The 27,513-nt window shown below is 47.1% G+C and overlaps 5 protein-coding genes across 6 annotated transcripts; 4 read left to right on the plus strand and 1 right to left on the minus strand.

The window, feature by feature from the left end:
* Positions 1–1,944: 1,944 nt before the first annotated feature.
* LOC136500574 (phenolic glucoside malonyltransferase 1-like) lies at positions 1,945–4,815 on the plus strand. The gene is made up of 2 exons (XM_066495950.1): positions 1,945–2,643; positions 3,958–4,815. Exons 1-2 carry the CDS (start codon positions 1,957–1,959, stop codon positions 4,642–4,644), a joined length of 1,374 nt encoding a protein of 457 aa, XP_066352047.1. The 5' UTR covers positions 1,945–1,956; the 3' UTR covers positions 4,645–4,815.
* Positions 4,816–4,819: 4 nt separating this feature from the next.
* On the minus strand, positions 4,820–6,109 carry LOC136500575 (nuclear transcription factor Y subunit B-11-like). The gene has a single exon (XM_066495951.1). The coding sequence runs from the start codon at positions 6,073–6,075 to the stop codon at positions 5,248–5,250; it is 828 nt and encodes a 275-aa protein (XP_066352048.1). The 5' UTR covers positions 6,076–6,109; the 3' UTR covers positions 4,820–5,247.
* A 7,652-nt stretch (positions 6,110–13,761) lies between these two features.
* On the plus strand, positions 13,762–14,229 carry LOC136499568 (serpin-Z2A-like). The gene has a single exon (XM_066495172.1). The coding sequence runs from the start codon at positions 13,762–13,764 to the stop codon at positions 14,227–14,229; it is 468 nt and encodes a 155-aa protein (XP_066351269.1).
* A 1,580-nt stretch (positions 14,230–15,809) lies between these two features.
* On the plus strand, positions 15,810–22,108 carry LOC136499044 (LRR receptor kinase BAK1). The gene is made up of 11 exons (XM_066494748.1): positions 15,810–16,236; positions 17,542–17,674; positions 17,761–17,832; positions 18,268–18,411; positions 18,955–19,026; positions 19,171–19,242; positions 19,322–19,434; positions 19,904–20,038; positions 20,115–20,456; positions 20,575–20,969; positions 21,287–22,108. Exons 1-11 carry the CDS (start codon positions 16,137–16,139, stop codon positions 21,596–21,598), a joined length of 1,890 nt encoding a protein of 629 aa, XP_066350845.1. The 5' UTR covers positions 15,810–16,136; the 3' UTR covers positions 21,599–22,108.
* Positions 22,109–24,511: 2,403 nt separating this feature from the next.
* On the plus strand, positions 24,512–26,716 carry LOC136501303 (CRS2-associated factor 1, mitochondrial-like). 2 transcript variants are annotated; one of them, XM_066496807.1, is made up of 6 exons: positions 24,512–25,245; positions 25,353–25,480; positions 25,610–25,667; positions 25,767–25,835; positions 25,912–26,039; positions 26,120–26,716. In XM_066496807.1, exons 1-6 carry the CDS (start codon positions 24,621–24,623, stop codon positions 26,393–26,395), a joined length of 1,284 nt encoding a protein of 427 aa, XP_066352904.1. In that variant the 5' UTR covers positions 24,512–24,620; the 3' UTR covers positions 26,396–26,716. The 2 variants fall into 2 exon arrangements, with proteins under 2 accessions (XP_066352904.1, XP_066352903.1); XM_066496806.1 differs by having other exon boundaries at positions 24,513–25,245; positions 25,610–25,835.
* Positions 26,717–27,513: the final 797 nt, after the last annotated feature.

Consider the following 27,513-nt stretch of genomic DNA (forward strand, 5'->3'; position numbering starts at 1 on the left):
AACCATACAGGATATGACCAACCGGCAACTGAACCATATACAGCAGTATATCACCAGAAGCATCCAAAAATATGATGGATGTGATCAATCGAGCATCCAAAAATATGATGGATGTGATCAACCGGCAATTGAACACAACGCATATAGTAGTATATCGCCAGAAGCATCCAAAAACAAATTCCATGCAGAACTTCGATAAAACTAAATAGCAATAGAAACCTAGATATGAATTGCAAACCTAGATATGAATTGCAAACTAAATAGATAATAATATTTAGATACTATTAAGCCATCCATCATCATTCTCCACACAGAACTCCATGTCCATCATCCTCCAAGAAGAACCGTTAAAAAATGAGAATGGGTTAGTAAATTAACAAAATTATACAGGAGGTTGAATTAACAAAATCTCAATGGTTCTTGAACATGAAGTCTAGTATATATTTGAATGCATAATTCTACCTAATTAGTTTGATGCCCATTTTTTTGCCAGATGTGATCAATCAAATCAGATTGTAGTTTCCTATGAACTTCACGATCACGGATCTCAGCATTTCTTTGTAGTACCTCCTCCATCACCGGATCATGTCCATGAGTGATTATAGATGGCTGAACAGTGGACATGGTTGCTTCCTCGTTCAAGTCAAAGGAATCGTCATCTATATCCTTCTCATCCTCGATTATCATGTTGTGAAGTATTATACAAGCTAACATGGTATTCTCAAGATTCCCTTGTTCATATAGACGTGCCGGCCGACGCAAAATGCAAAAACGAGATTGAAAAATCCCAAATGCACATTAAACATCTTTTCTTGCCCCCTCTTGATGTTCTGAAAATAGCTTGTGCTCAACCGATTGTGGTGCACGTACGGACTTAACAAAAAGATCCCACTCTAGGTATATGCCATCTGCAAGATAATAAGCTTTGGTATACTGCACTGCATATGTCAGCCTGATTACACAATCCAGATAAACAATCTAGCTATAATCCACAGATCCACTTCTCAGAAGACTTACCCTTCGCTAGGAGATGACGTTGGCCACCATCCACCAACGGGAGAAGCACCAATTCGAGGAGCACAATTCCTAACACCAGCATCTTGAGGAACACCGGTGGCTCCAGCTTGAGCACGGGTTGCAACAGCTCCGGCGACCGGAGCACAAGTCCCAGCAGCACAAACGGATGGAGGATGGGTTCTACGGACACCTCTGCCTCGCCAAGAGTCGGTCTTTGTTAATCGATTCATCTGTGAGATTTGGGGATGTTTTTGGGTCACACTGGATGGGGGAGGAGATGGAATCGCAGGGAGCTATGGTATGAACCTCGATGGGAGATGGGCGGCAGAGGGAGGGAGATTGCCGGGAGAGCGGGAGGGGGCGAGGCCGGAAAGAGAGGCACGCGTCCTCAAGATTGGCGGCGACGGTGAGAGATCTGCGAGAGGGCGCGCGGGGGAGATGGTGGGCTCGGGCGAACACGCGGGAGAAGCGCGCGCGCGTGCGGAAGAGGGGAGGAATAGCGGCGGCGGGGATGGATGGCGTACGGGATCCATGGAAACAAAGCTGGCCTCCCCCAACGCGCATCTGATGGCTTCTACCGACCTTGAACGAATCGTAGACTCGGTTTGTTATCGAGAAACGACTTCAATAAATATACTGTCACATCATCAGCAAAATATAGTAAATAGGAGGTTAATAAATAGACTTAGAAAGAGTCAGCATTGTAAGTGCCCTAAGCCGAGGCTTGTGGGGAATGAGCTTGCCATCGTTTCTAGGAAGTCAAACCAAGAGATAGTCGGTGCATTAACTGCCTCTGCCTGCCTGCATACCGTATTTCTAGGAAGTCAACACACCCTACAAGAAGCCGTCCTCTTCTTTTGCTTCAACAAAAAAACTCTCGTCACCACAGCCGACACCATACCAACAGCAACCAACTTGTGTGTGCCGTGCCATCGCGCCATGCCACCGTCCGTCAACATCATCGAAGAGGCCCGCGTGGCCGTGCCGCCAACCGCGGCGCTGCCGCCGGAGCCCATCCGTCTGTCCGCGCTCGACGCGCAGTGGATCACGCTCCCGCTCATCCAGCGCGTGCTCATCTTCGTCGTCGACGGCAGCATGCCGCCGTTCGCGTCCGCCGTGGACGCCCTCCGCGCGTCGCTCGCGGAGACACTCGCGCGGTTCCCCACGCTGGCGGGGCGGATCGTGCACGTGCCGGCCACGGGCGACGCCGCCTTCGACTGCGGCACCGTGGGCGATGGGGTCAGGTTCCTCGTCGCGGAGGCGAGTGAGGACGACGCCGACGCGGCCCGCCGCCTCGTGGAGGACGAGGACCACGACGCGGAGGCGTTCGCGCGGCTCGTGCCCGCGCTCGACACGGGGGTCCTCCCCGCGGAGACGCTGGCCGCGCAGGTCACGCGGCTGCGGGGCGGCGGGCTGGCGGTCGGCGTGGCGATGCACCACGCCGCGGTCGACGGCCGGTCCGTCTGGAGGTTCCTCCGCGCGTGGGCCGCGGCGTGCCGCGGGGAAGGCGACGCTGACGCCGCCGCCGAGCCACCGGCGACGTTCGACCGCGCGGCGATCAGGCTCCCCGGCGGCGAGGAGCTGGCGAGGAGTGTGCTGCGGAAATGGGTGCCCGATCTGCCGGTGGTACGTACGCCTGCCTGCGCCTTCTCGGTCGGTCGGACTTGTTTCTTCTCTTCCCGGTAGTTTGGTTCTTCCGTACGCTGCACAGGCCGCCGCCGCCGCCCGGCCAGCAGCCTTCAACAGTCAAGCAAAGCGGCTGCGTTCGTGTGCGACTAACGACACGACTGTGGCTGGCGCCTAGATAGGTCTCCCGTTCAATGCCATGCCAACCACCGCATGCCATCAAATGAACAAAACTGCCGTTTTTGGCTCTGTTGTCTTGATATTTGTCACTTTGCTGCAGTGTTTTCTGCCTCCATTGTGTCACTTTGCAGTTTTTTCTGTCTCTAGTTGATTTTGCCGGATCTAGACATAGAACTGAGTGATATGAACCCTTCAGATCAGATACCTTTAAATATATATACTAGTTGGTAGCAAATCGAGTGATTTATAGTCAAAGGTCACATCTCAGTAATGAGTAGAGACAAATAACACAGATGAGGAAACAAAATAACCTTGTGTTGTGGTTTCAACCATCCGGTCGAATATACTACTACTACTGTGTAAAGATCAAACGGCCCAACAAAACAGAGAAAATAAAAAAAAATGTATGGATTGCAATGAGCACAAAAAATTAGGTCCGGTTCAACCAGACCGTATCATCAACCAATTCTAAAATTAACAGTAATGACATAATACAAATAACATGATCCTTCTATGAATTACAAATACACAAATATTATTGGGGTTTAGATGAACAAATATATCACTGATCAAGAACTCAGGATGATGGAGATGCGTTTGAGATGAGGAGTGGAGGGGAGACTAGGCTTTCCCTCGGAGCCCGTTCGTGAGCTGAGATGGATCAGATGGGTCTTGTCTTTAACCGAGATGGTAGCGGTGCAGAGATTTTTACGTATGGTTGGCATACCAAAACGTCACTGAAAATGTTTTTTTATCACCGATTGTATCACGAAACAGGTGACAAAAAGTATTACCAATGGTTTTGTTCAAGCCGACGGTAAAAATGTCACTGAAAATGTTTTTTTATCACCGATTTATATAGTAGTTATATATGTTTTTTATTATTTGAACAACTATTTCACAGGAACTTTTATCGATTTGTTTTATTCTTAACGATAAAGTTTGAAAGTGGCCCATAATGGAGAATGGAGACGGACCCAAACTAGTAAGCCACTCCCAGCAGCCCATTAATTAATAAGCACATCTGCTGGGCCCATTGCTATTTTTCTGTATCTCTGTTTTCTCTTTATTTTTGCTATTTTTATTTATATATCATCGTAACAAAAAATTTTGGCGCGGACGCGCGGTTTGCAGGCCGCCGTGGCAGGGCACTTCATCCGCCCCAACCTCTCCCGCCGGACGTTCACCATCACGGCACAAGACATGCACCGCCTGAAGCAGCGCGTCGTCGCCGAGCTCTCGCCCGCGCACGTGCAGGACGCCGGCGGCACGCCGCCGCCGTCCAGCTTCGTGGCGCTCGCGGCGCTCGCGTGGGTGTCCTTCGTGCGCTCCAAACAACACCCGGCCGGCATCATCTCCCGCGACGACGACGTCTACCTCTTCTTCTTCGCGGACTGCCGCGCGCGCCTGGACCCGCCGCCGGGGGACGGCTACTTCGGGACGTGCATCTCCGGGTGCCTGGCGCGGGCCACCGCGGGGGACCTCCTCGTCGAGCGCGGGGTGGGCGCCGCGGCGGCGGCGGTGGCCGAGGAGGTCCGGCGCGCCGCGGAGGACCCGCTGGCCGGGTGGGACTGGATGACAACCCTGGGGCAGGTGGACATGGACCGGCTGATGAACCTGGCCGGGTCGACGAGGTTCCCCGCCTACGAGGCGGCCGACTTCGGGTGGGGCCCGCCCGGCAGGACGGAGCTGGTCACCATGAACCACGACGGGCAGGTGGTGCTTGTGGCCGGGAAGGGCGGCGGCGTCCAGGCGTCCGTGTCGCTGCACCCGGCGCACATGGACGCGTACAAGTCGCACTTCCTCAGCTGCTTTGGGTGATTTGTGCAGTGCAGATCACTGATTCCTGCCAATTTTGGTGATTCCTTGCATGTGTATTATTGTTCAACTATATATACGTCTGTACCTTCATGTATCGGCATCGATCAATTGTTCCAACAAGTTTGTTAAGATTACTATACTAATTAGCAAAAATGTGACTGAATTTTCTTGATGGAAGAAGGATCCGCATTATTACAAGGGTAAGAGTAGCAGCTGTTGTGTTACTGCTTGTGTACAGGCCAACAGAGCATATATGTAGTACTACAGTGTAGATGTAGTCCACAATTCACTCTTCATCAAAGCAGTTTATCTCGTTGAACAACTAGCTGAATTTCTTCCAGGTCAATAGAAATATTTTGAGTTTAAATTCAAATGAACTCATTAAACATTTGACGAAAAGCAGAAACAGCAATTAATTAGTACGCAAATTTAGTTATGAAGCACTGCATGTGCAGTAGCCAGCAGTGGAGGTGGTTGGCAAACCCTCTCCCCCTCTGCACGCCGCCGGTCTCTTCCTCGCCGCCGGGGGACGGCTACTTCGGGACGTGCATCCCCGACTCCCCGTTGCAAGTATCGTTTTTCGTCGTCTTCTAGCTACGCCCTTCACCATTGCACCGCGCCGTGGAGGTGGCTGCCAAATCCTCTCCCCCTCTGCCCGCCGCCGTTCTCCTCCTCGCCGCCGATGCCTTCGAACTCCATCACCTTGGACCCTTCCCCGCCGTACGCCTTCCGTGCGGCCGCCGCGTAGTACGACGGCGCTGCCCCGCCGCCCGCGCCGAACCCGACGACGCTGCTGGCTCCCATCATGAGCCCGACGTGCGCGTCGTGTCCGCCGGTATCGGCGGCGCCGTCGTGGCCCGCGCGGTCACCGGCGCCCCCGGACGGCGGGGCGACGACGACGCCCGCCGCGGCGAGCGGGCCGTCATCCGCCGCGCCATCTCCGTGTCGCGCGCCGGGGCCGGCGCCGAGCACGGCGACCTTCTCGCCCTCGACCTCGCGGTAGCGGTTGAGGTAGGACTTGAGCGGGGCGACGTAGGCCTCGAAGCCGAGCGTGGTCATGGCCCAGAGCAGGTCGTCGCCGTTGATGGTCTTGCGCTTCTCGCGCTGGCACTTGTCGGAGGCCTCCCCGGTGACGAAGCTGATGAACTCGGACACGCACTCCTGCACCGTCTCCTTGGCCTCCTTGGAGATCTTGGCGTTCGCCGGCAGGGACCGCTTCATGATGCGGGACACGTTGGCGATCGGCAGGAACCGGTCCTGCTCCTTGGCCGGCGACTCCCCGCCGCCGCCGCAGTACCCCACGCTGCTCCCGCACCCGCCGCCGCCGGCCGTGGCCGCCGCTGCCGCGGCGTCGGACTCGTTGTCCGACGGCGGGCTCCCCACCGGGCTCAGCAGGTGGCCCTGGTGCCCGTACCCCTTCCTGCTCTTCATGCCCTTTAGCCCTTGGGTGGGGATGGATGAAGAGGTGTGGTGCAAGGGATGATCTCCATTTAAAGTTGGAAAGGAGGGAGCAAGCTAGCAGCTTGGTATGCACTGTAGGAGAGATGCGAGTGGGAGGACGGTATTGATGCCGACACAAAGCAAAGCAAAGCAAACACACAAGGTTATTATTATGTATATCATGTGAGAGCATTGCAAGATTCATGGCCTGCTAGGAGCTAGTCAGCTAGCTTATGGTGAGGTCAAAAACTACTACTATGTTTGGAACACATATATATATTCTCCTCCTCTCAACGAAACACGAGCAGGAGAGACTGTTCGTGAAAAAAAAAATAACACATATGTTCTATATAGATTTACAAGAATTTCAGATGAAACAAATCAACTTACTAAGTATTCAGAAACAAGTTCTATGGTTGAACTAAAAAACAAATTTCAATCGAGATTTAACTCCGTTATCTAAAACATAAATATTGAATTATTGCCTTTGAAGCAAGGACTATGCATGCTTATGTGCCACTGTCGAACTATACTATTCAAATTTCAGAGAACATATCTTATATATTGTATAGCTAGTCATTATTTTGCATATAATGGAACAATGTGTGTGACTGCCACCACTATTCTACGCCTTCCATTCCAAATCATAAGGTGTTTTTTTTGTTTTTTTCTTCTAAATCCATTGTATGTATTTAGACATAGTGTATATCTAAATCTAAATATATAGTAAAAACTATGCACCTAGAAAAGTCAAAACGTCTTACGATTTGGGATATATCGAGAGAATACGTCCCAATGAAAATTGAGACTTATCTAGTGCTGTGGTGGCAGTGGAGCATCTATCGTATGCAATCGCGCGACCCGAATATATATGAAGTTCCAGATTGAAGATGAAGACAGTGGAAACACCAAAATATTCCATGTGATAGCATGGCATACTCGTACTCCACAGCCTGGCCACTGCCCGTGTCACCTCAAGCAATGCAAAGCTAGGCATCTCACAAAGATTTTTGAGGTTCCTAGACCAATGGCAAGGGCATCACACTAGTGGAACAAGATGCACATCACCCTTTTTACCGAAAAAAGGGGCCTTAGGGTCTTTGCTTTCACATCATTTGTTTAGCCCCATAACCAAAGATGGTATGTACAAATGCATATTATATTATTTTAATTGCTTAAATTAAAAAATCCTTAATTAGGGTCCAAAATATCTATTGTACCAACTACAGCTCTCTCTCTCTCTAACTTGCATTGGTCGAATATGGTATCTCTGGTTATTTCAAAAAAGCCGGGCCGGGCCAAAGGCCAAAGGGCAGGATGCCTCTCTTGTCTCCCTCCTTTTCTTCTCTTTCCCAGGTTCAAAGGCGCAAAGGATTATTCATTTATTCGCGCCATCGCATCTCGCGGTCGCACAATAATAGAAGAAGAAGAAGAAGAATATATATAAGTTAGGGCAACTTGGGCTCAGGAGCAGGATTAATTAACGTAATCCGGGATTAGTTTAGCCGTTCATGCAGGCGGCTTTACATTATGAAATGCAGGAAGGTGACGACGCTTTTGGTTTGGACCTAGCTATAGTTTTGTATGGTAAACGGATGTGTATAGTTTAGTTTTAGCAACCGGGGATTTATTGCTTGCTCTTTGATGGAACTGAGATTGTGCCATTTGTCAGTTTCTAGTGCAGCCGAAATAGCACGTTTTTAAGTGTTTACATTAGATGATGCCGGACCTACTTTTCTTTAGTTCCAAGAGGGGCTTAGGAGAGGAAGATGCTAATTGTCTTCACTGCCCATTCCATAAACGGTAGAGACCTCATGCATGAGCAAAGTTTGCCCACCTCAGCTATTTTGCCCTTTGGAAGAAGTGCTTGTACATGGACACATGGTAATTAAATCGAGTTTATTGGAAGAACAGTGCTGCTTGTGGTTAACTAAATAAGGTGAACCCATCAATGCGGTGCGGGCAATCTTGAGACATGTAGGGTGTGTTTGGTTTGTCGAATGAAATAATCCATCATTATCTCACTCTTTAGTTTTTTTGTTTGGTTTGAGGAATGGAATGGTTTGATCTATCACCACCTCATTCCTCACAAACTAATACTAGTATGAGTCGTGGAGTCATTCCATTAAATAAGAGAAATAAACTCACGATGCATCACTCCAATATAGAATGGGTTCTCCGGCAACGAATTAGTTGAGCCCAGTCTCCTTTGGAATTTTTTAATTAAGGAATATAAGTATTCCGGCAGATCCTTTGGCATATAGTAGCTAGGTTCATTTGATCAATGCACCTGGTGTACTTTGTTGCCTGAATTCCCTCCAATTCCTACCAAACCGAAGAGAGAGGCCAATCTTCAGCGCAGCTATATGGGTCCATTTTTTTTTGAGTTGATTATTATTCCTAGCTTCAGAAAATCTTACATTACAACTGGGTACCATGGAACGGTGGAGCTGTTTGGTTAAGAAAGCTTGTCATTATTTTAGATTAAACTCACATTATGTTGTTTTATTTTATTCTACAAACTCAATACTTTTAAGGATAAAGCTAGAGTTGTACCGAAGAACATGGCACTGCCGCTCCATTAGAAACATGCGTATATCATTACTCCAGTGAAATCAAAAGCATGATGGTGATATATAGAAAGGACAGTCAAACTAGAAATACATGACCGATCAAAAAAAAAACAAGGAAGATTTAGGCCACCGTCTTTGTGCACACACTCGAGCGGGCTGAAAGCCCAGGGAAAACGTACCTTTAGAAAGGGCAAGGCCCAAACACAGCCCAGCCCAAAAAAGCAGGCTGCCAGGTAGAAAAGCGCCATGCTTTTCCCTACCTAGGGGATGCCTGCACTTTGCTGACCTTTCAAGCTTTTGCTCATGTGAACGTGTTGTGAACCTTCGAAAGCAATCCGCGTACGGGCAGGAAAAGCAGTGCAGGGGAATATCACATGTAATACTTCTTTATTTTATGGCAACATATCCATCAATCTGTATAAACTTAAAAACTAACCATCAAAACCACTATATGTTGATCCAATGGATAAGGTGAGGGGTTCAAGCGCAAAAAAAAAAGGCCGGTGGATGGGGGGCTTAAGCGCAAAAAAATTCCACCTCTCACTCCATCCATTAGATCAGCATCTAGTGGTCCTAATTGATGATTTATAAATTTACACAGGTTAGTTGATTTGCACATGATACGTTAACTTATTTTATTTACTCCCGCGTCCTGCTCATGTCAGCACTCAGCAACAGTTGCCCAAGCAAAAGAATTGACCGTGTAGATGTTCGTACAAGTTACGCTTTGAATAGTCATTTTGCACATGCATCGATCGTACTAGTTGATCAGTTGAAGGGATCGATATCTGAAAAAGAAAACAATTAAAACAATTGAACTGAAAGAACCATGCACTAGTAGCTCAACCGGACCTCTTTGACTTGGGATTAGACTATTGGTTAGTTCGTCCAATAACTAGCTTGGCTATTCAACGAGCCAACTTGGCTCCTCACTCTCCTCAGGCTTGAGTTTAGCTTATTAGAGGATTGGGCAGAACTTGATATATGATCTATCATCTATGCATAAGAAAACAGGGCGTGTGGCGCCTTATGTATATTTTGGTTCAGTCCTGGCTCATTTATAAATCGAATCATTCATTCATCAATCCTAAATAAAGCAAACCAAACGTAACTAATCTGTGATACTTAAGCTTTCTATTAGCTCCTAAAATTAGCTAACCAAAGTCTTATATCGTAATTGAGCTTTGTTTAGCCCAAGGTGGTGTTGTTTTGTGGGCCCCAAAAGGTTTGACCGTACCGTTGATGTTTAGTCGTTGCAGTCGTGTTGATCCACCTTCAAAGGGATCAATATTTGCTTAGGTTGTATTGCTCAATCTAAGTCGTTTATATTAGCTCTAAACTTAGTTAGTTGTACTGCTCAATCTGATACTCTCTTCTTCTTCTTTTAACATAATTGACAACTCTCCTGCTTTATTCGTTTAAAAAAATATTTGAATAGTGTTAGTTGGATAACAAAAAATAATAATAAAATTAAACACATGTGATATACTTACAACGTCATGACACAATGACATTATTATTTACTTCCTCTATTTTAAATTATAAGCCTTTAAACTTTTTTAGATATATTGTTTCTTTACTATGTGTATTAGTGTATATCTAAATACATAATAAAAACTATGTATCTAGAAAAAATTAAAACGTCTTATAATTTGAAACGGAGAGAGTATAACATCACCGGTACAGCTCACCGTGCTTATTGATGTTTAAGCTATATGCGTTAATAACGTTTGTTAATGTATTATTCAACGTGCATGTTCATTGTTTATTACTAGTAATAAGCTATATATTTCCCTCTCTGACATTTCCACGCGACAAGTCCGGTGTCCCCCTGAAAAAGATTGAGGAACATTTCAACGTCGCCGGCCGGGCACCTTTCGATCGTCTTTATATTGCTGCTGTACTCGATTGACAAAAGGGATGAGCCTGATTGAAAAAATCGACAGCAAGGAAATAAAAAGCCACTGGATTAACGTACGTAACCTCGTCCTTGTTCCATCATTTTCTTCAGGTAGCTTTGTGTTATTGTCGTGATGATCTTGCATGTCACTGCTAACCCTCCTCCTCATTGTTGACTTCAAGATACAAATGACACACCTACTTTTGTACGTTGATGGTCCAACCGTTCACAAAAAAAATATCCATCATGCATGTCCCCATCACTGTTAGCCTAGCTAGCTCTTTGGACCAACCTTTTCTGCTTCTCCATCTCCCTCTCCCCTTTTATTCGCTCTCCTTCCTTGGTCCTATCATGAAACTTGCATTGGTTCATTGTGCTGGACCTGGAGGACAGTCCGATGAGAGTATAAACGTCTCGAGAATACTTTGGCGAAAAGCCAGGTCTTTTTCCTTCTTTTCTCATAACTAAGCAAACAGTCATGGAGAAAAGAAATTCCTGCATCTTCAAAGGAAAAAAGAGGCATAGATGATAAAAGAGACGAGATGCTATGGCGATATATGAGAATCTTGTTCCTCACCCGCGACGCAAAAGATTATATTTTCAAGTCCTGTCTATCGTGTGTCTTTCAATACAGAGGATGATTTTTTTTAACATTTTGTTTATTGCTAGATTCTTTAAAAAACACATTTTTTGCAAATATTGCTATGACAATAAAAGTAAAAAGCACTATATCACGAAGAAAAAAGAAAATAAAACCTAGCTTTAGGGTCTATTTCTATCTAAAGTTGTAAACGATCAACATTTGAACCCTAGGCAATGTTATGTTACGGTTAACACTGTAATAATATCAGATCAAATCGAGACGATGCGGCACTTACAAAACATGGAGACCAGCTAATTTAGACCGACTGATGTGATACTGTTGTATCTTGGGGAGTTGAATTTCTTGCGGAGCATGAGAGCATCTCTAAGAGTCTTCCAATGCAACCCATTAAAGTCAAAATCAAGGTGTATAATTAGTGGTATCCTATAAATTACTCCTTTCTTTTCCTCAATTTTGGGTTGATATATCGTCTACCATATATGTCATCGCTTGAACTTATACAGTGTTTTTCTCTCACAACAAAACAGCATTAATCGTCAGCTGAAAAAACAATCAGCCGAACAGCTTGTTTGTCAATCCTTTGCTCCTAACAACTACTACCTCCATTATAAAATTATATAAGATGTTTTTGACTTTTCAAGATATATAAACTTAGACGTGCAATTAGATATACACTATGTCTAGATATAAAACAAAATAATGTATCTAAAAAAATCTTAAACGTCTTATAATTCGAAATGGATGAATCAGGATTCAAATTTCAAACGGCCTTTAAATGTAGTAGTGTACTATCTGCGTGTGTACGGAGGATAATCAGCACACACCAGTACACCACACAGCCTAGGGGGCCGTCGGCGACGGAACGGAACGGAACGTGAGGGAACGATGAAATGGCGTGTGGAACGGAAGACAGCGATCCCGTTGACCAGAGGTGGGACTGGAACTGGCTGGGGACCACTCCGATCCTGCGGCGCCGGGGGACCAACAAACAGGAAACAGCGGCCCTTTGGAGCGGTGCACGTGTTGCCTTTTTGGCCCTCCTTCCCTCCCTCCAGCCCTCTAGCCTCTAGGCCTCCTCCACTGGACAACTCACAACGGACAGGTTGGTTGATGCCAGCCGTGATGGCAAGCGCGCTGCTCCGTCCCGCTCTTCTCCGGCTCCCGCCCACGATGTTCCAACTGTTGCCAACCTGGTTCCCTTCCGCTGAAATTTAGTTTACGTTAGATTCTTATGTTGAAATGTTGTTGCCAACTTGGTTTGCTTCCGCTGAAATTTAGTTTACGTTGATTCTTATGTTGAAATGTTGTAAGAGAAAAATATTGTTTCATAACTGAAAAATAGTTCAAGCCAACAGGGTGCTTACCTGTCAACCTACGATTCGTTATTGTTCATTCATTCAAAGCTACTACTCCGGATTCCAGTCTATCACTCGGTCACTTGGGTTTGGGATCGGGTATCTTCTCACGTTCAAAGTCCTAGGGTTTTGGGTTTGAACTTGCCGTTTTATGGCCTTACTTATATTTATTTATTGGTTCGCTCAAATTTGGAACTTTGGGCATCCGTGACTTTGTAAAGTTAAATTAAAGAATATGTATCATCATCTTTAGGCTAACTGCCAATTCACATTTCCATTTACTTTTTTTAATTCAAAAAATTGCATAACAGTCTTTGAATCACGGGTTACGTTTTCTTGTGGTAAAAATACTAAAACTCACTTGTTTAGCTAGATTGAAATATCCTATTAATATTGTGTTATGGAAAACACTTTAACTTTCATTTTTTATTTCACAATAGATGAGTGTCCGTCAATAACTAGATGTCTGCGATGATAATCTTTCTCGTTTACTTTTATAATATTAGTAGGGTGACTTATGAAGTTTGTATGATTTATATGTGTGCGCCTATATTTACATCGTGTTCATTTTATTTCCTTTGGTATACTTCTCCCATTATCTTTTATAAAGCACATACACATATCAAGATGCAGGCTTTAAAATCGTCCACCAACAATTTAGTTAATGTTTTAAATTATTATAATACAAACTTGACATGGTTAGACTTGTAATTAAACGTATCATTCAATTATTATCATAAATTTGGAAGTATAAACAATACAATATAAAATAAAAGAGAATGAAGGGAATAGATGTTAGAGCATCTCCAAGAGTTTTTTAAACATCCTCCTAATCTTGGTTTTTTAGAAAGATAGGAAAAAATCCTCTTCAACAACTCCTAATCTTTTAGGACTTGAGAAATTCCTCCCCTTTCGCGTAACTTTACGCGGACAACACCTCGTGCGGGAAGTGCGCGACGCCCAGCTCCACCGTCCGCAGCGGCCGTCCGTACGGCGTCGTCCTCGCCGGTGACGACTGGATCCCGCCGCCGAAGTAGTACTCGTTCCAGCGGCTCGGCGACAGCCACGTGCGCACGCCGTTCATGGGCGGCCGTCAGGATCAGGCGGTGGCGGAGTACGACGGGTTCAAGGTGCTCAAGCTAGCCTACCATCCATACCCGTCTACCCCACTGGGAAGACAGATATGGCGGCGGCCGTAATCGTCATGTTAAGCAGCAAGACGGGGAGGCGGGCTCCCGGTTCTCAATGTGCGTCTTCCTCCCGGACGCCCACGACGGCCTGCCGAGCCTCGTGGAGAAGATGGCCTCCTGCCCCAGCTTCCTATGGGACCACATGCCGACTGAACGCGTTGAGGTTCGCGAGTTGCGGCTGCCAAAGTTCAAGCTCTCCTTCTCCAGTAGAATCAATGGCGTTCTCAAGGCGATGAGGATCAAGGCCGCCTTTAAGCCAGGCACTGCCGACCTCTCAGACATGCTGGAGGGCAGGACTGACCTGGTGTTGGAGCATGTTTTCCACAAGGCGGTCATCGAGGTGAACGAGGAAGGCACAGAAGCAGCGGCCTCTTCTGCTTGCATGATGAGATTGCTTTGTTATAGTTATAGGCACCCTGTCAATTTTGTCGCCGACCATCCGTTTGAGTTCTTTCTGGTGGAGGAGGTGTCTGGTGTCGTCGTCTTCATGGGACACGTTCTCGACCCAACGAAATCAGAGTAAACGTAGTGAAGTTTTGTGGTACAAGTAGAACCGTACCGTAGAACGGTTGAAGCCGCTCGATGTGGAGGAGTTGCTTCACGAAGAATGGATGCTCTGTGTTGCTTGCGTGGTGGCCGGCCGCTGTTGCCTGCCTGCTTGCCTGGTTGTCGACTGCTGGGCTAGGGCAACACGACGGATGTAGGCGGCGGCGGCATGGATACGCGCGGCGACCAAGATGTTCTTGTGGAAAAAAAAGAAGACTACATAAAAAAACGTCAAATGGGACCATCATTTGATTTTTTAGAAGTCAAATATTATGAACTATTGGAGATGAACTTCTTTTTTTCTCCTAAAACCTTTTTAAAAGTTGGTAAACATAGATTTTTTAGGAGGAATATTTAGGGAACTCTTGAAGATGCTCTTACAATGTAATTAAACATACTAGTTAGAGTGTAGTTTAAGAGACCGCACATACGAAGCTACGTCTTACAAAAGAAAAATGAGGAAATAGATGTTACAATGATCACTACTATACTGTATTAAGCAATAAGAGTACAATGCCAAAAACAACCTTGTTCGGAAAAAGCGAGATATAGCTATGCTTTAGTATGTGTTCTTGTCTCTGCCACTAGGGGTAGATCCAACGGTGAGGCAGACGAGGCTCAAGCTCTTCGTGTCGATTCTGTGACAATAGAGTCTCTCCTCTATCTGCCATCAATTTTTTATAGGCATGAAAAGGGAGAAAATATGCTTTAAATTTTTAGATCCCTACCATCCGGCATTAGTTTGAAGTTATTTTTCTCACTTATAAATAACAAGCCTGTAGAAAATATTTGCTAAGCAGTGAAACTGTGAAGGCTAAGGGTGCGTTTGATCGGTGACCAGAGGTCGCCACACCAAACCTGCGCGCACGCCACAATTGTTTTGGGCCAGCGTTTGCTTCGTGGTCGCATGTTGCTTAGGTGTCGGTGCGCCGTGCTTGCTTAGGTGTCGGCGTGTTTGGATGGCAGCCACACCGCGCCGCGGTTTGGGTAGGCGTTTGCTTCGCTGCTGCAGTTGTAGCATGCCGCGACGTCACGATGCTCCTCTAGTTCATTTTTGTCACCCAAACTCGCTGAAAGTGCGGTGGACGATTTCAGCGCCGCATTTTGGCAACAACGGTGCAGTGTCGTGAGGTGCCATCCAAATACGCCCTTATTTTATTCCATTTATTGCCCAAAATGTTTGGCATATTTTTTTTTTTGCTCGTCACTCCTCTGCTGGGGTTCGACGTGCTTAGTCGCTGGCCAAACAGGCCCTAACGAACAGTTCATAGTCGCAAACCCACGGCCACGGACAACCAGTGAGTTGGTGGTGATCATACAAAAACTTTCTGCTGTCCCTGCCCGGTGTTCGGCCATCCGCACGGGATCCCACCTCTCGCCGTCCCACTCCCACCCACACGAGCCCCGTTTCGTTGACTCCGTTCCGGCACCGCCGCGCAGCCCACACCCATCTGCCGCGTGCCTGCGTCTTTGGCGCCGCTAATCCTAGCTCTGACTCCTAAACCCACGCCACGCCTGCTTAAACAAAAGCCAAACCAGACAAGCGAGAAGCTTAACCCCCGCTCCCTTTCCCTTCATAAAAAAAGAAACCAATATCCCGATCGATTCCACCCGAGAGTCCCCACCACCCGTGTCTCGTATCGCCATTCTACGCAACCGCAGCGAAAAGGAGGAGCAGCCCAGGCGATTTAAAAAAAAAAAGGGGCAAGGGGGCGGCGGAAGCCGAAGTGGGAGCGGAGCCTGCGGCGCTGCGCCCGCCCGAATCCTGGCCGGATCGCCCGACCTGCCGGGCGCGGCGGCGCTGCAGACGGCCTGATCCGACCGATCCGGCGGGAATGGCGGCGGCCCGAGGAGGGATCTAGCGGAGGTGCGGGTCGCGCGGCAATGGCGGCTGCGGCGGTGGCTTCGCGGCGCCGTTGGGCGGTGTGGGCGCTGCTGCTGCGGCTGCTCCACCCGGCCGCGCTCGTGCTCGCCAACACCGAAGGTGCGCGGCTCTCTCCGCTTTGCTCCGTCTGCCGCTGGGCGGTTTGAGGGAGCTCTGCCCCGCTTCCACTGGACCTAGTTCATTTGGGGTTGTGGGTTTACGCCTAGGCTATCGAGCGCCGTTTCCGGGGTTTGGTTGGGTGCCATTTCTGGCCCCTCGCGGGCGGGTACGAGCCGTTTCTGCGATAGGCCAAACAAGTTCGAATTTACTCTGCACCGGATTCGGGTGTTTCGCAACTGGCCGACCCGAGCAAATTCGTCCTTTTTTTTTTTTGCTTGCTGCAAATTTGTGTCTATTTTGCTCTCTGAGACCAAAATTTAGAGCTAGTGTCTTTGCTGTTCGCATGTTCAATTGGATTCCTATGCCCTCCCCCTCCTCTGAATTCATTTGACTTTGAGTGTCCAGGCCGCCCCCGTTCTGGTGTTTCTGCCGCGCGCCTGCGACCATATGCGTTCTGATGACTGCTGTCGCTTAGTATCGTACTACTGTTGCATTAAATTGTTTCGCTAGATTCTGCTTAATGTTTGCTGCCCGCTGATTTGCTTGGGCAACGTTAGTATAGTCGCGTTACCAGTCGTTAGGCTTGATTTGGACGTCTCCTGACGTGGTTCTGTTGTTTCTGGATATACTTCTGTTTCTAACTAGTTGGTGGCTGGCCAATTCTCAGGGGGGCCTTGGTGTCTGTGATTGGTTATGCTAGGCAGAGTGATTTTTTCATCCTCCTAGTCCCCTCTGATTTGCTTGTTGGGGAGGGGAGGGGAGGGGAGGGGGATGAGCAGCGGTTTATGGTCGGTTTTCGGTTGCTGATGCTTGGGATGGGATTGGTTAGGAGTTAGGACTTTGCATGACTTGCTTGTGTTGTTTGCTTGTTTCGGGTGCCGTTAGGCTCACGCTGATGGCGCTTGCTTAGTATTGGTTATTTCTGCTACTTGGATATTTCGTTAGTTTGGAGCAAAGTGTTTTGTCATGGAATGGACAGTTGTCTTGTTGTGTTTTTGCTTTGATGCTTCTACTAATGAGAGGGGAATTGATCAAATTCTGAGTTGTAGAGCTGAAGCTTTGTCTTACTTGATGTCATTAGCTACAAGTACTGATGGAATGGATGTTGATATTATCGTTTTAAATTGTATTTGATGATGCAGATTTTTTTTAATTTATGGTAGAGTTAATATAATTTGTGACCTAAATCCTAAAAGGATATTGGTTGCCACAACTCTACAGCTTTACTGATTGGTGTATCCCTTTGCTTGTTTCGGTGACATTTCTAACACAAGAAGTCTGCATTTTCCATTCTGCTATTGACAGGTGATGCCTTGCATAGCTTAAGGACTAACTTAAATGATCCTAATAATGTTCTACAAAGTTGGGATCCCACTCTGGTCAACCCCTGCACTTGGTTTCATGTTACCTGCAACAATGACAACAGTGTTATCAGAGTGTAGGTTCACCTTTTCCTCCACTATATTTCATCAGTGAGGTGCACCTATTCTGTATTTCCTAGTGAAGGTTTTTCTTCATTCGCAGTGATCTTGGAAATGCTGCACTATCAGGAACTTTGGTTCCACAACTTGGCCAGCTCAAAAACTTGCAGTACCTGTAAGTTCTCTTCCTTTCTGTGCTTTGTAATCCCATACCGATTTTGCATGTGGCGGAAGATTTTAATATCTTTCTAGGCGAAAACATTTCAGCAGGCATGATTGCTCATATAAGAAAATATCCTGTTCAGAAAACTTATTACATAGATGAAAATAAGGTTATGCTGCTGTGTTGCTCTGGTGAGGTATAATACATAGTACATCTTCCTTTCAAAATAAGTGACTGGCATATTCTGTCTTCAAATGGCAAGCCTGTCTTGTATAAAATGGGAGTATGATGATTCTGTTGGCACTATTAACTGTGATGACATCACAGTAACATTCACCGCCCTCGTTAATCACTAATGACCTCAACCATTTACTGTGGCATGCCATAACTCAGTTACTTTGTTTTAAAATTATTAGTCACTGCCTTCATATATTATTTTTTATGCAGGGAGCTCTACAGTAATAATATCAGCGGCATCGTACCTAGTGAACTTGGGAATCTTGCAAACTTGGTCAGTTTGGATTTGTACCTGAACAACTTCACTGGTTCGATACCAGATTCATTGGGGAAGCTATTGAAGCTGCGGTTCTTGTAAGATATCTCCACTGATTTTCCCTACTATTCACTAAAGTAAAACCTGTTAAGAGTAGGAATCTTTTGGCTTATGCACACTGAATCTATCTCAGTCGTCATTGGTTGCTTCATTCCATCTATATGTGTTGACCAAGGGAGATCTTCTATGACGTTGAGATTTCACTAGGCCACATACATGGTAGCTGGTTTGTTAAAATCATGATTTTGTTTACTCATGTTAATTAAAGGTTAAGAATGTTGCTGCCTAGCCTCATTGGGTCCCATACTCCCATTGGAAGAAGTTAGATTTTCCAGGACAGAGTTGCTATTCATGGCAGCATTGAGTGATGCCTTGTGTTTAAAAGTGACTCTTGCCGTATGTATATTGTATAGTTAGATTATTTATATCCAGCAATCTGTTTTTGATATTTTAAGGTGTCTATCTCTATCATTTTGTTAGGTTTTCAACTTATTATAATTTCTAAGTTGTCTTATTTTTTATGAAATTACCTGTGGATGTTTCTAATTTGACACATCTTTGAACTTTTGTGCGGGGCATAGGCGTCTTAACAACAACAGCCTTTCTGGTTCAATTCCAAAATCGTTAACTGCTATCACTGCACTCCAAGTTCTGTAAGTATTTGTTTCTCAGTTTGCATAGTTTGGTTTTAAAATTTTTGAGCGAAATATACAGCAGGGGAGGCCACCACTGTGAGAGTTTGGTTTTAATAATTAGAAAATGTAACATGGAAATTAAATGTTTCTATTAAATCACAGGGATCTGTCAAATAACAATTTGTCCGGAGAAGTTCCATCAACTGGTTCCTTTTCGTTATTCACCCCTATCAGGTAAAGCTAGATTTTTAGCTGAAAATATCATTTTTTAAGCCTTAATGCTTCTGCTATTCACACCTGTCTTCTTTTGCAGTTTTGCAAACAACCCTAACTTATGTGGTCCTGGCACCACAAAACCTTGCCCTGGTGCTCCTCCCTTTTCTCCACCTCCTCCATACAACCCTACAACCCCTGCGCAATCACCAGGTGATTTATTCAGATTATCCAGTGAAATCCTTGAGTTCAATAGGACCTTTCCTACCTTGCTCTTTCATCCAAATGACATCCTAATTGGGATTTGTGTACCTCCAAAACAAGCATAATGCTGTCTAGGCTGGAGAGCGATAAGGAATAACTGCACTTTTTCCTGAAAATTAAGTCAAAAATAATAATTCTTAATAAGGAGCCAGATCCTTACAATTTGGAACTATGATTCTGTGCTGCGCTATTAGTCTGTGACTCAGCGATATGTCTGTGTTGTGCCGCTGTTAACTTGCTATAGTGGGATACTGGGATAAGACAGGAAGCTACATGACCTGTACCTCGTGCGATGCAGGCATGCAGCACAAGTCAATAACTACCTTCTCCTATTCTTTTATCCCTACCCTGCATTAGTATGTCAGTAATTAAGGGTATGGAACATATGGCTTTGCTGCTGACATCTTATTTTGTGCAGGAAGTAGCTCTTCCAGTACTGGTGCAATTGCTGGTGGAGTGGCTGCTGGCGCAGCCTTGCTATTTGCTATTCCTGCAATTGGTTTTGCCTATTGGCGGCGCAGGAAACCGCAAGAGCATTTCTTCGATGTACCTGGTAAGTATTCAACAGCAGGAGAATAACTTAGGGAATAACATTGAATCAACTTAATGTGAGATTTCGAATGTGGCAGCCGAGGAAGATCCAGAGGTGCATCTTGGTCAGCTTAAAAGATTTTCACTACGAGAATTACAAGTTGCAACAGATGGCTTCAGCAATAAGAACATTCTTGGAAGAGGTGGATTTGGCAAAGTCTACAAAGGACGGCTGGCAGATGGATCTTTAGTTGCTGTTAAGAGACTAAAGGAGGAGCGCACGCCTGGTGGGGAATTACAGTTTCAAACAGAAGTTGAGATGATTAGTATGGCTGTACACAGAAATCTATTGCGTCTTCGTGGATTCTGTATGACACCAACAGAAAGGTTGCTTGTGTATCCATACATGGCTAATGGAAGTGTTGCATCACGTTTAAGAGGTATTTTTTTTTCTAGTATAGTGCTGTTCACATACTTTTATTTGTATCTTTCATGTTACACCTCTCTAGCAGCTGTATCAAACTCTGAAGTTTTTGTTACTTTGGTTTTATTTTGTAGACCGGCCACCAGCTGAACCTCCGCTAGATTGGCAAACAAGAAGAAGGATTGCATTGGGTTCTGCTAGGGGCCTGTCTTATTTACATGATCATTGTGATCCAAAGATTATTCATCGTGATGTCAAAGCTGCAAATATTTTGTTAGATGAAGACTTCGAAGCTGTGGTGGGGGATTTTGGTTTGGCCAAACTAATGGATTACAAGGATACCCATGTAACTACTGCTGTTCGTGGAACAATTGGGCACATTGCACCCGAATACCTTTCAACAGGAAAATCCTCTGAGAAAACTGATGTATTTGGCTATGGAATTACGCTTTTAGAGCTTATTACAGGACAACGTGCCTTTGATCTAGCTCGCCTTGCTAATGATGATGATGTCATGCTTCTTGACTGGGTAATTAACTATGCCATTTCCTCTGTTCAAATTGCAACCTAAATGTGCATGCCTTTCTGTGGCTTCCATACTAGGCAGGGGTTGGTGGTCACTTTTTCCTATGCAATCATAAAAAAGTTGCCAACCATTTCATCCAATGACAAATAGAACTTTGATAATGTCTAAGAAATAAATATTTTAACTGAATTGGTGCATTGTGACAGGCTGATATTTGTTAAAGTATTGCTTTAGCTTGTTGATAATTTATTTCATTGCATTCTTTTGATATGACCTGATTTGGCAAGCAAATTAATATCGTGTTTATTTGCTTTGTGCAGGTTAAGGGATTGCTCAAGGAGAAGAAACTGGAGAGTCTAGTCGATGAAGATCTAGAGCACTACATCGATGTTGAGGTGGAATCTCTGATCCAGGTCGCACTCCTCTGCACGCAGAGCAACCCCATGGAACGTCCTAAGATGTCAGAGGTTGTGAGGATGCTCGAAGGTGATGGTCTCGCCGAGAGATGGGAGGAGTGGCAGAAGGTAGAAGTAGTACGGCAAGAGGTTGAGCTAGGCCCTCATCGAACTTCGGAATGGATTCTCGACTCGACCGACAACCTCCATGCTGAACAGCTGTCAGGGCCGAGGTGAAGGCAGCTTGAGACCATGGGCTCCCACTAATTCTTGTATTTTGCAAGGGCAATAGCGATGTGTATCAATCATCCTAGTCAAAAATCCCCCATTTGTTCATACCAATCGGTGGGTGAAGCGAAGATGTGGTCAGCCATGACGTGCTTTGGATGTATATCGGTGACGCATGGCCGTTGTGTTCTTATATGTGAGGGCAGCAGGGCTCGAGGAGCTAATGTCATTTGCAGTTGCTGCATGCACCAATGCTCCTGTATTTGTAAAGGTTGGAGCTGAGGTGCTGCGGCTATCATCTGGGTATGCGATAAGTTAATTGTTGACATCTAACTATTTTGTGTATCAAATGTAAGGTTGGAACCATTTTGTATCGCCCCTCCTACTAAAGGATCGGATGATATAGGTGTGCCTATGAACCTGTTCTGGCTGGCAAGGTTAACCAGAAAATATCCGTGCTGATTTTTGTTGTTATGTCCGTAGTTACCTAAGGGTTAGGAAACCCATTTTTATATCGATGATGATCTCTCCATTTTCGTGTTCAGATCTCAACTGGCACTTCTTGTTTCTCGGTAAACTAGTCGAGCTCAGGATGAACTGTGCATCTCACCCCAGTTTCTTGGCGTATCCTTATTTTAGCTGTGAAGTTAGGATATTTACTCATGAACAAATATTCTTTTTGGTCTGTTCGCTTGTTGGTTTCAGCCAGCCCAAACCAGTCAGTCAACCGTGTTTTTCTCTCACAACAAACCAGCACCAGCCAGTCCAGAAACCAACCAGTGAACAAGCCGTTTGTTGGCGCTTTTAGTATTTTCCTCCTTTTCTTATAATGATGAAATGCGAGCATTGCAAATAGAGAGTTTTACCTGTCTACCATTAAAAAAGATGGCCCTTATCTGCAGGCCACTAAAAAGTTCGGGCGCACCTAGGTGCCATGCACGTAAGTTTTTTTGCCTTCCAAATCATTCCGTCCACTTTCATCTCTAACGGTGTCAAACTGTTGCATAAAAAGTCCAAACTGACCTTAGTTCTGAGCACCACTCAAAAGTTTGTCGTTCCTCTTGTGCCACTGACTTCTGCAGGACCTGGACGTGGACTCCGGCTGCTGATGCGCATGCCACTGACATGTGAGCCCTGCATGCCTGAGGCCACTGACCTGTGAGCCCTCCACGCGGTCCGCTAGCCAGAAGAGTAGACGACTGAGAAGATAGCTAGCAGAGTCACTCACTCACGTTAACTTGCATCTCAAACTTGCACAAATTTACAATCCATCTCACATAATTCAACAAAATCTTAAAAAAATCTGAAAATAAAAAACATGACAATAACATTTCTGGTGACAAATAAAAAATCTGGAAAAAAAACAGCAACGAGCTCGCCTCCGGGCGTCGACGGCGCGCACGGCATATTCGTGTCCAGCGGCATCAGCGGGTTCGGCTACGGCGTCGTCGTGTCCAGCGATCCTCCTTGTGATCACCACCGTCGCGCTCGCCATCTACTTCTGCACCCGCACGTCCATGCCTGTGTCCACTGCCGCGCCACGGCCATGACATGGAGCGGGCCAGCGGGGTATCGACGAGGCGACGTTCCCGGCGGTGGCCCAGCGCGGCCACCACGAGCGGCTCGGACGCCTCGGTGCCACACTTGTCGAGGGCCCACGCGGCGTCCACCGCATCGGAGACGGTGGCCTCGGCAGCTCCTACGACGGCGCCCACCCCTCGGGCGACATCGAGCGGGAGGTCAAGCTCAGCAACTACCGCGGCGTGACGCTGGCTGTCCCTTCGCACAACTGGGAACAGGTGTTCGCCTTCTCAAGGGAGACCATCCAGTCGTCATTCGTCGAGGTGTATGTGCACGGTGCAAGCTGTCAGTGACCCCGGCCGCGGTCTTCGTCGGGTTGCCGCAAGGTCTTCGCTGCGCCGAGAATCCCGGGCGGGATGAGGAGCTGCTGTTGCAGGTACGGCGCTGCGCTGCGAGCGCCCGCCTATACCGCGCCTGCTACCAGGGCGCAGGCCACGACAACGCCGAAGGCGGCCCCCGACGCGAGGATGTAGACCAAGGCGAGCGGGGTGCCCTTGGGCCCGCGCCCCGAACGGCATGCCGACGACGAGTCCGAGCTAGATGCAGGCGAGCACGGGCAGCGCCTTCACCGAGAGCGCGACGCCGAGGAACACGCAGAGCGGGAGGAAGGCTGCGCGGCTAGGAGCTGGCCACGGGACGGCAAGCTCCAACAGCAGCACGAAGCCCGGCGCCGCGAGGAACGACGACCACGCTGCACGGCCTCGCAACACCGCCCCTGCGCTAGCTCCCTTCGCGACGGCCAGGCCTCACCCTGCACCATACCGTCCACACGACGCCATCGCCCTTCCTGGCCTCGCCCGACCTGCTCCATCCCTGCCCTAGCTTCGCCTCGCCCCTCTCTAGCACAGCGCCGTCGTCGGCCATCTCATCCCCTCCGCCATCGACCCCGCTCATCCCCTCCGTCGGATTTGCTCACGGCGCTCCTTGGGCGAGCGCGAGCCCAGCCACCGCCACTTGGGCGAGCGCACGGCGAGCACGGAGAGGGGCAGGCGGACGTGCAGACGTATTGGGAGAGAGAGGGGTAGTTTGGACATCTTCACTGATCGGGCCCACACGTCAAGGTAGCTAAACGGTGAAAATTGGATGGGAGGCGGATGGAATGGTCTAGGAGGAAAAAAAAAGTTACGTGTATGACACCTGGGTGTGCCTAAACTTTTTAGTAGCCTGTAGGTAAGGGTCATCTTTTTTAATGGTACACAGGTAAAACTCTCTTGCAAATATTGTCAGCAGATTTGCCCTCGGAGATTTGACACCCCATCGTCTTTAACTGAATCTCTGACTGCGTACTTGAATTATGAATTTATGATAAAACTCGCCGTAATCCACCCAAATCTCGCAGCGTCACGCCGCGTTCTATACGGGCCTCTTGAGATCACAGTGACAGTGTGGATCGGACCCTGAACATTCGAATCGGGCCGTTCGTTTGTTTAGGCAGCCTTCCATTGCACGGATGCGATTTCTTCTTGGGACCCCTCAAACCCCACCGCCGCCCGCCGGCTGTCTCCCAGCTCACCGCCGCCCCATGCTCCTCGCCCCCGGCCTCCTCCGCCGCGCGCGCGCACCTCCCGGCCTCCCGCCCCGCCTCCACCTCTCGCGCCTCCTCGACCGCTACGGCTTCGTGGCCCCGGCATCCCTCACCCCGGCCCCGCGAGAACCTCCCAGCGACACCGCCGACGCGAAGAAGCGCCGTGCGAAGAAGCCGCCCTACCGCCCGCCGTCCTCGCTGGACTGCGGCGGCCGCCCGCCGGCGCAGTCCGACCTCCCCTTCGACTTCCGCTTCAGCTACACCGAGAGCACCCCGGCGTCCAAGCCCATCGGGCTCCGCGAGCCTAGGTACTCCCCGTTCGGCCCCGGGCGGCTCGACCGGCCCTGGACGGGGCTCTGCGCGCCCGCCGTCGACGCTACCCTGCGCGACGTCGAGGCAGAGGATCCCCTCCCCGACGCCGAGAGGGGGCTGGAGGAGGCGCGACGGCGAGAGCGGGAGCGCGTGCTGGGAGAGCCGCTCACCCCCGCGGAGCGTGCATTCTTGGTGGACAAGTGCCAGAAGAACCGCACCAAGCGTCAGATCAACCTTGGTACTAGGATTTTGCTGGAGCAGTTGTAGCCCGTGGCTATGCTAATTTGGGGGTGCCTTTCAAACTGTCGTGATGAATGACGTTGACTCATTTGTTAATTTCTCTAGGGAGAGATGGGCTTACTCACAACATGCTCAACGACATTCACAATAACTGGAAGACCTGCGAGGCTGTCAGGATAAAATGCCTCGGTGTGCCAACGGTTGATATGCAGAACGTGTGTCATCAGCTTGAGGTAGCTACATGTCTCAAGTCCCCTAGAAATCATAGCACTCTTACTTTCAGCTGCAGTGGTTTGATGTCACTGGTTGTAACATTTGATTTTTGAGCACAAGCATGACTATATATCTCACTCCTTGTCCAGGATAAAACTGGTGGCCTGATCATCCACCGGCATGGTAGCCTGTTGATACTATACAGGGGTAGGCATTATAACCCAAAGAAAAGACCTGTTATTCCGTTAATGCTGTGGAAACCTGCTGAACCTGTTTACCCGAGGCTAATCAAAACAACAATTGAAGGGCTGACAGTTGAGGAGACAAAGCAAATGAGGAAGAAGGGCCTACAGGTTCCTGTTTTGACAAAGCTTGGTAATTTTGCTCCCCTTCTCCACCTAGATATAGCATATCGTAAATAAGTGTATGAAACAACCATCCTATCTCACAGCCAAGAACGGATACTACGCTAGTCTTGTGCCAATGGTCCGGGATGCATTTTTGATGGATGAGCTGGTCCGAATAGACTGTAAAGGATTGCCAAAAAGTGACTATAAGAAGATTGGAGTCAAGCTCAGGGTGAGTGTATGGGTACATATTGAAATTGCATATGTGAATTGAAGATGATTTATAACAGAGTATACTTCCCACCCTGTTAGGATCTTGTTCCTTGCATTCTTGTCTCATTTGACAAGGAGCAAATTATTGTTTGGAGGGGAAAGGAAGATGGAAGCCTACAAGATCAAACACAGAAGTCATTCCTTTCATTTATTGACTCAGATGGTGCATCAGTGAAGGATGAGACTGGTGATCAGGAACAAGTACCAAGCCATTGGTCTTCTGATGAGTGTTCTGGGACTGGGACCAGTAGCTCTGATGAAGTGCCAAATGACAAACCAGTAATTTCTAACCTAGACTCTTCTAGGTCGATCTGACATATCCAGAATACACAGTTCACATAGTTGCAAGCTGTTGCAGGACATCAACAATTGGGAGTTGACAAGCCCTCAATGTAAAAGCTTGTGTGTTCTCTATCCATGATAGTTGTATTCTATCCATGTTTTTAGGCAATGTATTTTTAACCCCTATCCATAGATTGATAGAAGTTGCTTTGGAAGGATGGAGCAGACACCTGACCTGACATGATTGTAATTTGAGACCCAGGACATATTTTACAAGCCTCATTTGCGTTACACAATAGCATCGTGTAAAGCTTAAGGGAGCATTGATTTAACCATGCTATTCAGTTACTTCTAGTTCTAGCCTTGAATATTCTCTTTGGTCATGTTGTTGTTCAACTGTCAATTGGGGATTGTTTGGTTCTTTTTTAATATTATTAGCAAATATGCCCGTGCGTTGTAATGGGAGAAAAAAAACCTATCAAACATTAATGGGAAACGAGGACGAAAATGTTACATTTATTTTTTTATTCTTTGTGTAAAATTTAAAAACTATAATTTATTTATCCATAATATAAGTTAATGACAATAATATAGCCATGTGCTATTAAGTCTATATCAAATTAAGATATAATCTTAATAGACTTTTTGTTCCGTTGTAAGGCACAGAAATATTTATTTGTAAATATATCGTAACTTTAGTTTGTATACTATCTGTGTATTGGTAGAGTTAGATATATCATGAGCCAAGTTACCGTTCACTATATTGTCCCTGACGAGCAACTTCTCCTCCCTGAAGAGGTAGGTGACGATGGGGAGCAGTTTGGGTGGATCAGCCCCCTCCTCCCAGCCGGCGCAAGTCCTCCAGTCCAACACTATTCATCTTCTTGAACCGCTTCACCACCGGGGATGGCCTGTTCGACAGGGTCCCGTTGTAGGTGCGCCAAAGTTTTCGCTGCCCAGCACCACGGCAGGAGCTTGAACCGGGCCTGCCCTTGGACGAACACTAACTCCCCAAGGTCGTCGCGCTGCCAGTCATGCTGAAAGGTCCTAATATGGCTAGAGAGGGATGAATAGCCTATTTAAAATTGTACAAGATCACTAGAGCAATTTGATTAGTATGACAAATAGCGAAATGCAAACTTGCTCTAGCT

Source organism: Miscanthus floridulus, chromosome 13 (assembly GCF_019320115.1).
Source record: "Miscanthus floridulus cultivar M001 chromosome 13, ASM1932011v1, whole genome shotgun sequence".
Taxonomy (NCBI): domain Eukaryota; kingdom Viridiplantae; phylum Streptophyta; class Magnoliopsida; order Poales; family Poaceae; genus Miscanthus; species Miscanthus floridulus.